This window comes from Pteronotus mesoamericanus, unplaced genomic scaffold (genome assembly GCF_021234165.1).
Source record: "Pteronotus mesoamericanus isolate MK-2021 breed Mesoamerican mustached bat unplaced genomic scaffold, CSHL_Meso_final contig_68, whole genome shotgun sequence".
NCBI lineage: Eukaryota > Metazoa > Chordata > Mammalia > Chiroptera > Mormoopidae > Pteronotus > Pteronotus mesoamericanus.
In genome coordinates, this window is record NW_026555234.1 from 12,700,323 (window position 1) to 12,715,316 (window position 14,994).

Genomic DNA, 14,994 nt, shown 5'->3' on the forward strand with positions numbered 1-14,994 from the left:
GGAAAAGATGTAGGAAACCTAGGCAGATGCCTGATCACACAGGTTGTTAAAGGTTGTGTAAGGATTTTAAATTTTGCACTAAGTGAAACAGGAAACCATTGAATGGGGGAGTTACACAGAACAAGAATATAGCTGTAATGTTTTTCAAAGAACACTTTCTGGCTACATTGTGTGCAAGGGTTGTGGCAGAGAGACCAGTAAGGAAGCTGTTATGCTAGTTCAGAGAGACAGAAGAGTGGATAGAGGCGGAGCTGGCTACAGATGGGCAGGGAATAGAATAAGCATGATTCACTTGTAGGTATTTGTTCTGAAGAGCTGATTGGATGGTGCCATTATTGGGACTAGAAAAGCTAGAGTGGGGGCAGGTTTGAAGAACTGAAAACCAAGGGTTCTGTTTCATACACAGACTTTATTTACTTACTTTAATGTTTTGAAATAAAATGTTAACTGTTAAATTTAATTATTAAACTTTCAAAATTAAAATATATTTTAAAATATTTAAACAAACTCTACGATTTTAATCATTTTCAAGTGCACAAACCAGTGGCAGTAAGTGCATTCACCTTGTGGTGCAGCCGTAATCTCTGTCCATGTCCAGAACGTTTTCATCTGCCCTAGACTGAAGCTTTGTACCCATTCAACTCCCCCTCCATGCCTGGGAACTATTATTCTACTTTCTGTTTTTGTGAATTTGACATTCTAGGTAATGCAAGTAAGTGGAAACCTACCATATGTGTGTTTTGCGTTTGGCTTATTTCACTTAGCATGTCTTCAAGGTTCACCCATGTTTTAAAATTATCAAAATTTTATTCTTCTTTAATACTGAAAAATAAGTATCCCATTGTAGCTTTTTACACCACAGTTTGTTTTTCCATTCATCCAATGAGGGGCATATGGGTTGTTGCCATTTTTTGGCTATTGTGAATAATGTTGCATTAAATACTAGTGTATAAATATGCATATTAAATTTTAAATGTCATTTACACCCCAAAAGAAGAAGTCAAAGAGTCAGTTATTTGTATATTTTTGTAGGTTAGAGAAATGTCAGGACTGAAGATATAAACTTTGGGGTCATCCTAGGGCATTTGACTAGGAAACCCATGCCCCCCACCCTCCGTCCCCCAGTGCATTTGACTAGGAAACCCATGACCTAAATTTTGCCATAACTGAGTCACATCTCTGCCCCTACCTCCAGCGAAGACATATATGCTAAAATGACTAAAAAAAAGAAAAAGTACAACTTTACTATTAGTTGGGTATTTGGTCCCCAATTGTCTTCAGAAGTCTAGTGAGCTAGTCTAAACCATATGGCATTTTTATTTTTTTTTATTTACTTACTTATTTATTTGCCTAGATTAGAGGTGAGCTAGAATTAGTCCAAAGACCAGAGTTAAAACAGGCCGAAAAGATCACAGTTTCCCCTAAATTCATCTTAGGAGCTCTGAATTTACCTTTCTAATAAAATAAAAAGCCACAACACTACACCACGTCCTAGCAAATGAAACTAGAACAACAGATAGCAGCCCACCAAGCCTGCCTCTGTCCTAGGCCTAACCAAGTCCAGAGGCATTGGGCCTGTTGACAAGAAAGGAAAAGAAAGACTTGAGACAAAGTGTGAGCACTGGCCAAGTGTGCTGCAACGGGGAGAGACTCTGTGCCATCTTACCACTGACTTCAGGACTGTGGGAAAGAGAGAGCCCAGCCCCCATAGGCTATAACTGTATGATAGCATCCCCCTTAAAACTATCACCCCAGAAAAACTTGGTGCAATTACTGTCCTCTAAATAGAGTGCTACTCTTTCTCCTCGGGGCAAGTTTCTGGTTTTGATCCTGAATTTTTCCTGGGGAGATACAGGGGGATTAGAGAAGGTAAGGAGGAGCGTTGAGAGTTTTAGCTACACTTCGATGCCCAGATTTTGCCCTTAGGGGACTGATGTTACTGGTGCTTCCCTCACCTCCACCAACTTGATGTCCTCCCTGTGGTCTGGCTATGTGATGTCCATAGTGGCTTTGACCCTTTGATGTCACCCTCTGTCCTAGATTTGCAGTCTTTCTAGGTTTGCAATCTTGTCTTTTTATTCTCATATAAGGATTGTGAACTTTGGAGTCAGGCAGCCATAGGATTCATGTCCAAATTCTCTCCTTGTAGTGTGTGACTTTGGTCAGATTCCATCCACAGAAAGTGTCACCTGTGATTGCATCAGGTCAAGGACACAGGCCATTTCTGACCCTCCTCAAGGTCTCTTTTCAGCGTGTCTTTAAATGATAGAATACCATAAGATTTACACAAAAATCTTGTTTTCCTATTCTATAAATTCTATTCAACAACTATGATTTCAATTACTATCTCTACATGATAACTGCAAAATTTACATTTTCATCTCCAACTGTAGTTTGCACTTTTCATTTATTTATTCAACTATCAGTTCATCTCTTCATTTGGAGGTAAAAACGGGCACCTAAAAATCATCACAGCCAAAGCTTGATTTATTATCTTCCATGCCTTCCTCCTCAAACTTGCCTGTGTCTAGTTTTCTGCTGCAAAGACTTACTCATCAACCATCACATTGTATTAAATTTACTGCCTTATCTCCTTTACCACTGGTCATCAGTGATATGTTCAATCCTGTTGACTTTATCTGAGTATCTGTTGAATCTGTTTGGTCCTCTCGGTCTTCAGTTATGCCACCCCAGGTGAACCCCCCTCCTCTCCCTTGTGTTCACTGCAGTCACTCCTCGATGCTCTCTCAGATTCCATTCTTGCGACACTCAAATCTATTTTCCACAGAGGTCAGATTAATCTTCTAAAAATGCAAATTAGCGAAAGTCACTCCTTCAATGACATTTCATTGCTGGTAAGATAAAGATCAAAATCCTTAAAATTTTTAGAAGGATCTACAGTCTCAGCCCCTGCCTTGAGGCCTTCCCCTGAAAATTTATTTTTCTCCTCCAGACTTTTTGAGATATAATTGACACATAAAATTGTGTTACGTTCCACAGTCAATCCCCACCCCATTGTTCATGTCCATGGGCCCTTCATGTATGTTCTTTGACTAATCCCTTCACATTCTTTCAAACAAGTGGGGGCAAGCAGGTGGGAGGGACAAAGGGGGAAGTAATTGGAAAAACAGTAAAACATAAAAATAAAAAAATGAAAAACCTTGTGTAAATTTAGGGTGTACAATGTGTTGACTTGATATACTTACATTGAGAAATGATTCCCACTGTAGCATTAGCTAACAGCCTCCATCCCCTCATATAGTTACCATTTATTTCTTGTGGTGAGAACATTTAAGATCTAGTCTCTTAGCAATTCTCGAGTTTATAATACAGAATTGTTAACTTGAATCACCATACTTAGATTCCCCCAAACTTACTCATCCTAAAGCTGAACGTTTGTACCCTTTGAGCAACATCCCCCCGTGTTCCTCCCCCCCAGGCCTAGGTAACCACCATTCTACTCTCTGTTTCCACACATTCCTGATAATTCTTTATGCTCCATTGAACTATCTTCTTTAAGCTCCTTACATGTGCCGTGAACTTTCCCATGTCTGATCTTCTCAAGCATGCTGTTCTTTTACTTGGATTACTCTTGCCCTTCGTCATCCAGTGAGAAAACATCTGTCATATATGCCAGCTGTCTAGCACTTGTTGACTACATTTGCTACATTTGAGGAATGTCCAGACTTAGGAGTTTTGTCTAGGCAAGGTAAAGAATGACATTCCCCAGGTTTCTTTGGAGCAAGAATACAGGCATGTGAGTGAGTCTCTGCCAGTCAGACTTATCCATGTGAGAATTTAATTTGAAAGTGAACAGCCTGAGAATGGAGGAATCTATTGTGCTGGTGAGCATGGCAGCAGAGCACCCAGCTTTTGAGAATGACAGTGGTTTCCATGTCTAGTTTCTGGTGCAGAAATGGCTGAGTGCTGGTGGCTGCCATGGTTGCAGGAAAGATGGGTGTTGGCAGTACTGTGAACTGTAGGACCTACTGCTCATTGAGTTTTGAGCAGCTAAGGCAGTTTCTTCTACCCACCAGTTCTGTGGTGTGCTTTTGGTCCCTGTTCCCAAAAGCTTTATTTGAGCCTGTTCTTCTGCTTGACCCTTTCTTCGCTTCATCAGCCAAGGTCAGCTTCTGTTACTTCCAACTGAGAAAGAACTTGGACTGATAGGTGTAGACAACTGCAACTAATTCTTGAGCTCTCAGCTCTAGTTCATCCAGGAAACTACTCCATTCATCCCATTCTACCCCATTGGTGATTAAAATACATCTTCCACTATAGCATGTTGTCAAGACTGGGTAGCGTCATGGACTGGCCTGCAGCCTCAGCTGTTAACCTGTCTGGGTTCCAACCTCTTAACTCTCCTACATGCTTGATAGATGAATTTTGTTGAGGTTACTTTCCCTTTTCTGTAAAATGGGGGCAATGATACAACTTATCTAACTCATAGGTTTGCTGTCAAGATCAAATGAATGAATGCACGCATGAAACCCTTCAAGTGGTACCTAAATGCTCAATAAATGTCAGTGAGTATGTTCTTTCTCCCAGTTTCCACTTCTTTTCTTTCATTATACCTTGCACAGATTGTCATTAAAGGCTCACAGGATGGTGATTTGATGAAGATATATCTTTCACATTGGCTGTTAAGTTCTATAAAAACAAGAACTCTTTAATTTTCCTACAATTATATTCCCGATTCCTAGCACAATACATATTTGTTTGATAAACATAACATGTTATGTAGGATCCCAGAAACCTTGAGAGATGCCGTCCCCACCACTGACCACTCTGAGAGGAGGGGCTTCAGCAGCCCCCAGGTTCCTGGCAGCCTCGCCCTACATTCCTTTTCCTGAATGATTTATTTCTCATGACCCACAGCTGACCCATTCCCACAGAGCACAAACCCTGCCCCAGATGCTACACTTTCCCCTGGTGCCCCGATTTCTCTGGTTCTCAGCACTGAGCATTTTATGCTGACTCTACACCCTCTGAAAGCTGTTGGAAGCCAGATGGGAGGAGGAGATAAAACAAGGTTCATTCATTGACCTCCCAGGCTTTGAGAGAAATAACAACAGTAACAGCAAGTGGTGTATATTGAGTGCCCACCATAAACCAGGCATTACTCATTGAACTTTATGCATATTAATTTATTTAATACCCACCACAGTCCTAGGGAGAAGATACTAAGGTCTTCATTTTATAGAAGGGGAAAGTAAATCCCAAAGGAAAAATTAAGGAAGGAATGCAGGAAGGAAGGGAGGGAAGGAGGGGAGAAAGGCAGAAAAAGGGGAAAGGACGTAGCTTTCCTGGTGGAAGAGAGCTTCCTTTGCTGAGAATTTTGGTTTCCATAAGACCTTCTCTGCTGCAGCAGAAATCGTTGTAAAAGTAATCTTGATGGAGAAATATAACATGACACTGAATATGTTATCTATCCCCAGATTAATTTTATTATTCGGATGTTTTTACATGATCCCTTTCAACTGCTTGCTGTTTGCAGGTAATGTAAGTAATAGGGACAATGCAGATAATTAAGATATCTGTACTGCTTGCTTATGGTTAATAGGTGCTTCCCTATAAACTGTTTAAAAATTAGCCTTTGGTTCTCAAAGATGCTCTTTTCAGAGAGTCGTAGTTCTTGCCCCTAAGAGTTCCTGTGTGCAGGTGAGGCTCCCTGCATTGGGATTATTTGGGCATTTTCGCAGATGCTGCTCAGCCACTCATATTCACCTGGAGTTGGGGGGGTAGGGGCTGGCGCTTATTGTGCATTTTCTATGTTTAGATCTTCCTGATGTTGCTTTATTGCATTTTTTTCTCCAAAGAAAGGGGAAACAACCTGTGTGCCAGCTCTCTTGCAGGAAGTGGTATTCAGCTAAAGCTGTCCTCCAACGGTGATGCTCTTATGTGTTTAACCAAACTCAGAGGAACACATTTTTAAAGTTATTGGGTGATTGCCAGGAGCTCTGCTTCAACTGTGTCCTGGGAAGACCTTCTCTCTTTGGCTTTGACAGGCCTTGAGAGAGATTCTCGTAAGCACACAGCAAAATCAGGTGGATGGTTTGGGACTCAACATCTAGTTGGCAACTGCCCGTGCATTTGTTTCCTATGGCTGCCTTAACAAATTGTTACAAACTTGGAGGTTTAAAACAACAGAAATGTATTCTGTTCCAGTCCTGGAAGCCAGAAGTCTGATAGTCAAGCATCAGTGGGATTGGTCCTTCTGGAGACTGAGGGGAAATCTGTTCCTTGGCTCTCTGCTGGCTTCCGGTGGCTGTCTTGGCATCCCCTGGCTTGTAGACATACCACTCCAACCTCTGCCTCTGCCTTCACATTGCCTTCTTCCCTTCTCTTCTTTTATAAGGACATTTGTCATTGGGTTTAGGATTCACCATTAACAAGAATGATCTTACCTTGAAATTCTAGACTTAATTACATTTGCAAAAGCCCTTTTTCCAAATAAGGGTACATGCACAGGCTTGGAATGGACAAATCTTCTGTATGGTCGATCAGTCGCCCCATTGCACATGATGAGTTGAGAAGATTCTTCATGGTCCCTGGAAGAGGCTAGGCTTTGACTAAGCAGTAGGATGTAAAGGCATTTTGTGCCCTATCCCTTTCCTGAGCATTTTGTGTCTCCACCTTAGGCACTTAGTATCCATATGTTTCTGTAAGGTAGTGTGACCTGGCTTGCATGTAGTTGTGTCTCTTTGCCCAGAGCTCCTCTGGCTATGACTCTTAGAGAGAGGGGCTGAGGGATTTTCACCTATATTTACTAGCCTGGGTAGGTAAGCCTCTGGGGTTACAAACTGTGTTCAGAAAATCATAGTGGCCTCTCAGAGCTTATTGTAGACTTATAAGTCTCAAACTTGATTAAGTATAAAAATCACTCAGGGAATTTATTATACATAGGAATTCTTAGGTCTTAGCCTGTATTAGGTTGCCAGGGCTGCCATACCAAAGTGGCAGAGACTAGGTGGCTTACACAACAGAAATTAATTTTCTTACAGTTCTGGAAACTGCAAGTTCTAGGTCAAGGTATCAGCAGGTTTGATTTCATATGGGGTCTTTCTTTTCAGCTTTCAGATAACCACTTTCTGGCTGTGTTCTCACTGATCTTTCCTCTGTGAAAACACACCCTGGTGTCTGTTTCTCTCTCTCTCTCTCCCTCTCTCTCTCTCTCTCTCTTTCTCATTAGAAGGACAGAAGGACCACAGTCATTTTGGGTGAGGGCCCATCCTAATGACCTCAATTTAATCCCCTCCTTAAAGACTTTCTGTTCCAGCAAGATTCATGTGCTGAAGTATTGGAGGTTGGTGCTTCAACATATGATTTTAGACTATAATACAACCCAAGAGACTCTGATGTTAGTACAATGGGGCTAATGAACTTTTTAAACTATGTCCCAGGTACTTACAACTGGTTTAGGTGGTCAGAGTCTACACTTTGAGATGTTTTTGACATTTGCTTTGACTCCATGTCTTATATCATCTTGATTCTTCCACACCACATATTCGCAATAAATTGATGCATATAGAAGATTCTCCCTCAGCAGTCAATCCCTATGACCCTTCATAAATTCCTATGTCTTTGTCTCACATATTTCCTTTCTATTTCAATGACTTTGAACATGAGGTTGCTTTGAATCTTGCCTATTGGACTTGTATGACAACGACTTAGATGCATTGTACTTAAGGATTTTGACTCATATCCATCCTATTAGTTTCTTCCACGTCCAGGATAGGATTTGCTGCTCAAGAATTAATTTTCAAAATGCACCTGCTCACCTAACATCACACGGGTTTGAGACCTTGACGTCTGAAACTCAGTGCTTTATGGGGTCTCAGGACTGCTCCTTAGGACTCAGACAGGTGGGAAGCCAGGCCATGACTTGGAGATGCCACTCTGGAGAAAAGAAAGGAGTCTGTTGGCTGATGTAAGAGTTCTGTTTTCAGATTTATATAGTCTATTTATACCTGGGCCTTCATCCTTAGAATCACCTTTTTCAGTCCGAATGTTGTCCCTTTCACACAGTCCAAGATTTTTATGTAAACCCAAGTTCTACTTTAGAAAACTGTTTAGGTTGGGCGGGGAGGCGAGGACACAGCGACGTGCCTTTGTCCTTGAGATTCTGCGTTCTCCGAAGGGGTGGGCGGGGAGGAGAGCAACAGAAGCCCGTCGGGGGCCAGGCGTCGTGCTGGGGCCCGTGCTCTCCCATTTAGTTCTCACGACAGGAGCGAAACGGGAGGCTCTTTTCACCTGTATAGCCGCAGCCCCTGGGATTCAAACCCCGGTGTGTAGGTGGTCCTTTTCCAAATCTGCTGCATCATTTTTTAAGGTATCTGAACCTCAGAGATATTTCAAGTTAGTCTCTGTCATTCGAACATAGGGTACATAAGTATTTTATAGTCTGACAATTCTAACTCAACTCTTTGTGGGTTTGCTACTGTTGCTTATTCATTCTGTTGATTTTTTTTAATGTCCTCATTGTCCGTGCCTGTCTGGTTATATTTGATTGCATGCTGATAACTGCACTTAAAATATTTGTAATAACAAAGAGAGGTTTAGAATATAGGTATATCTCTTCATAAGTAATTTAAACATATATCTTTCTGGAACTTAAGGTACTACCAGCCTGGGATCACCTCAATCAAAAATCCAAATTTGTTGGTTTTTGAATCACCAGGTGACCTGAGACTTTCCAATGACTGGTTTTCTTCTGGCTCACCCTTCTGTTAGTTTAGTCTTTGGGGATCTTCGTTTTCTGTGTGTGAAGTCTCATACTAGGTGTCTGACATTGTCTGGCTTTGTGCTTTGACACCAATCCTCACCCCAGAAAAGAGAAAATGGTTCTGATTTCCTAAGATTAGAAAATCGCATCAGGCAAAAGTAGCTGCCAGGTCTGCCAATCTCAATGTTGCTTTCTTCTTTGGCGTGGTAATTCCCTACTAAACTGTCAGCTTTCCATTGTTTTTGAAGGTTTGTTTTTAAAATTTTGTACACCATGTTTGCTTGTCTTCATGAGAAGGGTTTTCTTGAATGATGCAGCCTGCTGTTGCCTGAACCCCCAAAGAGAGAGGCTGTTATTTTTTCTTCTCACTCATTCCTGGGCCTTTCTCTCCTTTCTCTTCTGTGAGGTCTGCTGCCTTTTCCATGGCCCTGAACCTGTCCACTGGTTCATTTGATAACTTCACAGTTATGCCTAGGAGAGAAGCCAATGGCTGTTTTGTGTTCAGAACCCCTCCGACCCTGCCGTGTGTGCCTCATTCTTTGGTTGATGCTAATCTGTATCCTTCCTTGTAATAAACCATAACTGTGGGAATAACCGGTTTCTGTGAGTTCCGTGGGTCCTTCTAGCAAGCTAGTGAAACTGAGGGTGGTTTGGGGAACCCTTTGAACTATAATTGGAGTCAAAAATTAGGGCAGTCTCATGGAGGACCGTGCCCTGTGCCGCCACCTTGTCAATCTGGCTAGCGAGGGGCAGTATTTACACGTGCGCATGCATGTGTGTGTTTAGTACAACACTGGCGTAGGGTTCTCATCATTAAACCAGCCTGACCATGGCTATAGCACAGGAGCAAGGCTCAGACGCTTGTAGCTTCGCACTTTCAGGTTCACCGCGCCGTGAGGCCCTTCCCCCGGCCTTTCAGCCCCAGACCACCTCTGGCTCTGCGGTGAGTGGCGTTTTCATCCCAGTGCGCCTCATATCCATCTCCAGGTCCTGCAAATCTGTGTTTATTTTGCTTCCAACTCTGGTTAAAGCAAGAAAGTTAACCCGCCGAAGTGGCTTCTCCCGACTAAGACTTCGAACCTCATAAATCACAGTGACAAGAAATGTGATGACGGTCTCTTTCTGTTCCTGAGATTGGAAGAGGAGAGGCGTGCCGGCTCCAGCCTGGGTTTGTAATTTTTCCCAGTGGGGGCACGGGGCGAAGGAATCCAGCAGGCCGGCTCCTCAGCCCTGACTAAGAAATTCCCTCCTTGAATTGTTTCTGCGCTGAAAGCGCAGAGACATCCTTGAGTGTCACTCGGGTGCTTTAGTACCTGCTGTGGAACTCCTGGCCGTTAACAATGAAATCGCCGAGATTTCCTTTCTGTCCCCTTCCAAGTGGGCGGGGCATCATTTTTATCCCCTGATTTCGCACATGAATCAATCCTTTTGTGTATGATCAGTGGGACTGCGCGTGTTTTCAGAAGCTGCCTGGCTTTCTACCTGGCAGGCGTGCTTGTTGGGCAGCGGTTCTGCAAACAAGAGAGAAAAATATATAGATCCTCCCATGTCCCCAGGTTGAAATACAAGGCAGTCGCAGGAGGTAGTTGTTTTCTGGCCTGATATTTGCCTTTGATTGTTTGAATTCTTACAGAGATACCACCCAGAACTTGTTAGATTTTTAAAATATGTCGTTTTTAAAAACTGGTATTTTGCAGATTGTGGTTGACAAAGAGGAGAGGAACACATAGGGCAATGGGGACAAGTAGGAGAAGGGATATCTAATGCATGTTTTAATTCCTGCAAAGCTCGGTGTGCTTGCATGTTACATATTTCATTTTCCAGCAATACTTTATTTTAAAAGAGCCAATACAGCTTGGCTTAATTTCTGCCCGGAGGCCGTTCATAAGGCCCTTTCTATGGTAAGCACTTTTCACGTCTCCCTGCACAAAGGTAGAGGGGTTATGCATCAATTAACCTGGCAGGAACACTTTGTCCATGGGATATCCACAGTTGAAAAGAAAATTCCAAGAAAACTTGGAGACCAGCACATATGTAGTTATATATGGATGTAGTGCTTACAAGAGACCTGAAAAATATAGATTTACAGTAAAGAAAGAATCAGAAGGTAGATCTTGCTTTGCTGAAGCTAGAAGAGTCACTTTGGTGGAAAGCAACCCCCGGCACAATTAAAATTTGACTTCTTACATGGATGTGCATTTTCACCCTATTTATTTTAGAATATGTCTATCTTATAAAGTAAACCTTCCTTTTAAATTTAATTTTTGAATTGAGTGATGGATTTGAGTACACCCTATAGATATGGTTTATTGTTTTTATTTTTAAAAAGAAAATACTCAATGCAAAGATCTACACAACCTCAGAGTTTTGCCAACCTAAAAATACTCATAAAAAATGAGCTCACTTCTGTGACCAAAGTGATGGACCCAGTGTAAAACTTACTTAGAGAATTTTCTGCATTTTCATGTCTTAATATGGAGCCCATAGTTGTGTTCTGGGGCATGTACGATTGAAGGTACATAGAATGCTGTGTTTGTGCATGTGCATATTCAGGGGGTGATCCAATGCTTCGGGCCTTTGAAGGGGACTGACGCGCCACTCTGCATTTAGGTGTGGGGCACAGGGGATGCCATAGCATTTTCGTGCCCCTCTGCCTGGGCTATAGGTACAGCCAGTGCTGTGTGCTGACTCTTTTCACTGTGGAGATTCTATGTCCAGGATTATAAGACATGTCTCCATCTGGTCATGGGGATACAAGGTTAAGTGCTGGGGCTTCCTCAGCCATGTTATCATCACCTCTTTCAATTTACAAGTGGACTTTCTGGGTTACTTACAAGTCGCACTTAGATGCTGGGCAGTGTCTTTACTGCATATAATGCTAGGCACTAGGAAGAAACTGTGTGTTTCTCTGTATCTGAAAAGTAGCTTATTGAAAAGATGTGTATTGCGTAAATGAATGAATGAATACAAGTGCCTTAATGAATAAATACCAAATAATTACAATAATATGTCATGTACCTTCTTCAGAGAAGTCCCAGCTTGATTAAAACAGAAAATTGGAAAAGGGGTTGAGAGGCTTTTCTCTGTTCCCATTGTGACCTCCTGCCCAAGGAGGATTCCCACACTGGTCATCAGGGATTTTGTCTGTGTTCTCATAAAACCGTCCCAGCCACGGTCATTGTTCTTGAATTTTCTTTTTCTTTTGTAATTTCAGCTATCCACCTTGATAAAGTCGATCTTAAACTCTACTGTGCATGGGCTCTTCTGGATAACTTTGAGTGGAGGCAGGGGTACAGCCTGCGGTTCGGTTTCTTCCACGTCGATTTTGAAGATCCAGAGAGGCGCAGAGTCCCTTATACATCAGCCAAGGAGTATGCCAAGGTCATTCGAAACAATGGCTTAGAGGGACATCCATAGACAAAATCGCTGGGCAAGTATCACCTGGAAAAGAGGCCTTCGGGTTTGGAAAGGAAATCCGCTTTGGTGATCCCTCAGCCCAGCTCAAGTTGCCTTTGTAACAAGCAGGTCCTCCCAGCCGCTCCGCGATTGTGAAGTCTGGATATGCAATGCCAGGGGACGTATTTAATGATGGCCTCTCCTCCACGTCCATTGAGATCAGTGAGGCTTTTAGAAAATAGAATAGAAAACCACTGAAATTGATTTTTATATTAAGAAATCAAATAGACTTAGAAACCTCTATTTAAATTCTTTAAATTTTTCTACAAAAAGTAATGCAAAATTTATTATGATTTGCAACTCTAATAGCAGAGCACTTATTTTAAGAATACTTGTTTTTGCCCTGGCCAGTGTGGCTCAGTGGATTGAGTGCCAGACTGCAAAGCAATGGATTGCTGGTTCAATTCCCAGGCATGACACATGCCTAGGTTGTGGGCCAGGTCTCCATTAGGGGGCGCAGGAGCAGCAACCACGCATTGATGTTTCTTTTCTTTCTCCCTACATTCCCCTCTCTCTAAAAATAAATAAAATCTTTAAAAAATGAAGAATACTTGTTTTTACAAGCCTATTTTTTTCTGGTTACATAAGCTATTTTTCTTATTAGATTCATAATTTTTCTAATGTTTAATCTAATGTACAAAATAACAATTAAAAGTTAGTCACATTATATAGTTTTGCGTACTATATAATTGATAACCAAAGGAATCAATTGATAACCTTTTTAATAAAATGGACGTGTCAATGAATTATGCATATATTTTATCTATTCATGAACAAGTACATCCTTCTCTTGCCTGATGAACTTTGGCAAATAATATATTAATAAAAGAAATTAGGCTACAAATGCCAGAAACAATATGAGTGTTGACATTTAGCAGAAACTGGATTCCTACTCTATAGTGACACCAAAAGAAAAGCAACATAATTAGCAGGGCAGGGTCTTTACTTTTGGATACTTTAAGAAATTTTAAGATCCAAACGAACGTTGATAACACCCATGAACACGTGCATGAATTGCTTGACCAGGAGCTTAAGCAGAGGGGGAACCATTCATTGTGGTGGTAATGGAAAAGTATGATATATCTATGGGGTTGAGTGTAGTTCAAGTTTTTCTGAGCTTGTTTAGTAATCGATGCCGGGCTCTGTCTGGACTCCACTCCAGCAAACTCACAAATGTGGAATTTGGACTCTCACATCTTTATTTGAGTAGTATTTACTAAACATTCATCGGGCTATCAGGCTTAAAACTAAGGAAATTATTATCACCCCATTTTGCAGATTGAGAAACCGGGGATGCACTGATGAGCATCTTCCTGATGTCACATTGGTGCGTGTTTACGGGACCCAGCACTTTTTTGCATCAGCTCAGCTCTCTGTCCTGTACACTGTGGGCTGGGAACTGAGGAAGATTGCTCTTCATCTTTTGAATAGAGAAAAAAAAAGAAGCAAAGTTGTGTAGTTGTCTTATGCAGGGGGAGATGGGTGGGTAAGGTTGTTTTCTGTATTCTCAGTCTGCTTGCTTGAGAAAACTGCTCACAAGCTTTTGGCTCTCAGCAGACACTATGTCATTTTTTTAAAAAAACTGTGGTCAATTTCTGGATCATTGTCATGTTCATAATTGGGGGATTATATACAGCAAAGAACACTGTCTCAGTAACTTTGGACAGAGTAAGAAAGAAATGTTATAGTAGTTCAATAAACATGGATGCACTGGGGAAAATTATATGAAGATTTAAATGGTATACATAGGAAATTCTATTACATCTTTTATGCTGGTTTGTTATTTTTATTGTTCAATGAGACATTATCTCACAATTTGTGTTCATTTAAAAAGCACATTTCCAAATCTTATTTCATTCCTCTCCTATCCAGCCTGTCTTTTTCATTTTTACCATGTATCTTATTTACAATTTATGTGCCCTCTTATATTATCTTGCAAGACAACTGAGTTTTCCTTTTAATTAGGATGTTGCTTTGAATATTAGTTATCCTACAGGGCATATTTACAAGTTTTACAACAATACAAATGATCACTGTATTCTGGATCCCAAAGCCAGAAAATTAATATTCGCACTGTAAATAAAAGCATCTGTCACATTAGGTCCACCAGGTGAAATAAATGCAATAGCTGCAGCTCCCAAGCTTCCTCCCAACGTGGTGGCCTTCTGCAGCTCTGGGCCGGCTTTTAAAAGCCAGCGTTTTATCCCAGAGATGGATCAAACCAACAGTGCCTCCCTAATTAGTCCTGTAAATTAGGATTGCCATGAGGTTAAGCTGAAGAAAAAAACAAAATCCACCGGCCCCAAACCTAACAGCCCCTGTAGTGTTTTAATTAATGTTATTTTTAATTGCTTATATTAGCATTTGAAAACGAGATTGATTGGCTTTTGCCTGTCAGGGAGACAGAAACTTGGATTCTTTAAGTGGAAAAACAGGAGTTGTTAATTATACTTAAAAAATCCATAGATACTGTACTTAGATGTCTTGAAGGTCATCTGAGGCTTGTAAAACACATGTTTTATGTCTGTTTTATCTAAGGAGAAACTCAGATATCACAGTGATGGATTGGATCTCCTTGTATTTCTTTCTTTCTACATTCCTTCCTTGCCGGGTTTTTTTTTTTTTTTTTTTTTTTAAGGGAACGTGAATACATATTATTAACATCTGTGGAGCACTCTTAAATAATTTTTAAATAATTTTTATTTTAGAGCCGGTCATTTCTGAATTGCTAAAAACTTGCAGAAGATAACAGTAGCCCATTTTCATTTTGGGATGTAGAGCTTTAGTTCTATAATTCCCACAACCACCACCAG

General features: G+C 41.2%; 1 protein-coding gene across 1 annotated transcript in view; it reads left to right on the forward strand.

Annotated features, from left to right (window-relative positions):
- Positions 1-12,219, forward strand: part of LOC129077696 (cytosolic beta-glucosidase) — a 97,740-nt gene extending 85,521 nt beyond the window's left edge. The window contains exon 5 of the mRNA XM_054582245.1: positions 11,940-12,219. Coding sequence (XP_054438220.1) covers positions 11,940-12,142 — 203 coding nt within the window. The 3' untranslated portion in view covers positions 12,143-12,219. The remainder of the gene's footprint in view (positions 1-11,939) is intronic.
- The last annotated feature ends 2,775 nt before the right edge of the window (positions 12,220-14,994 follow it).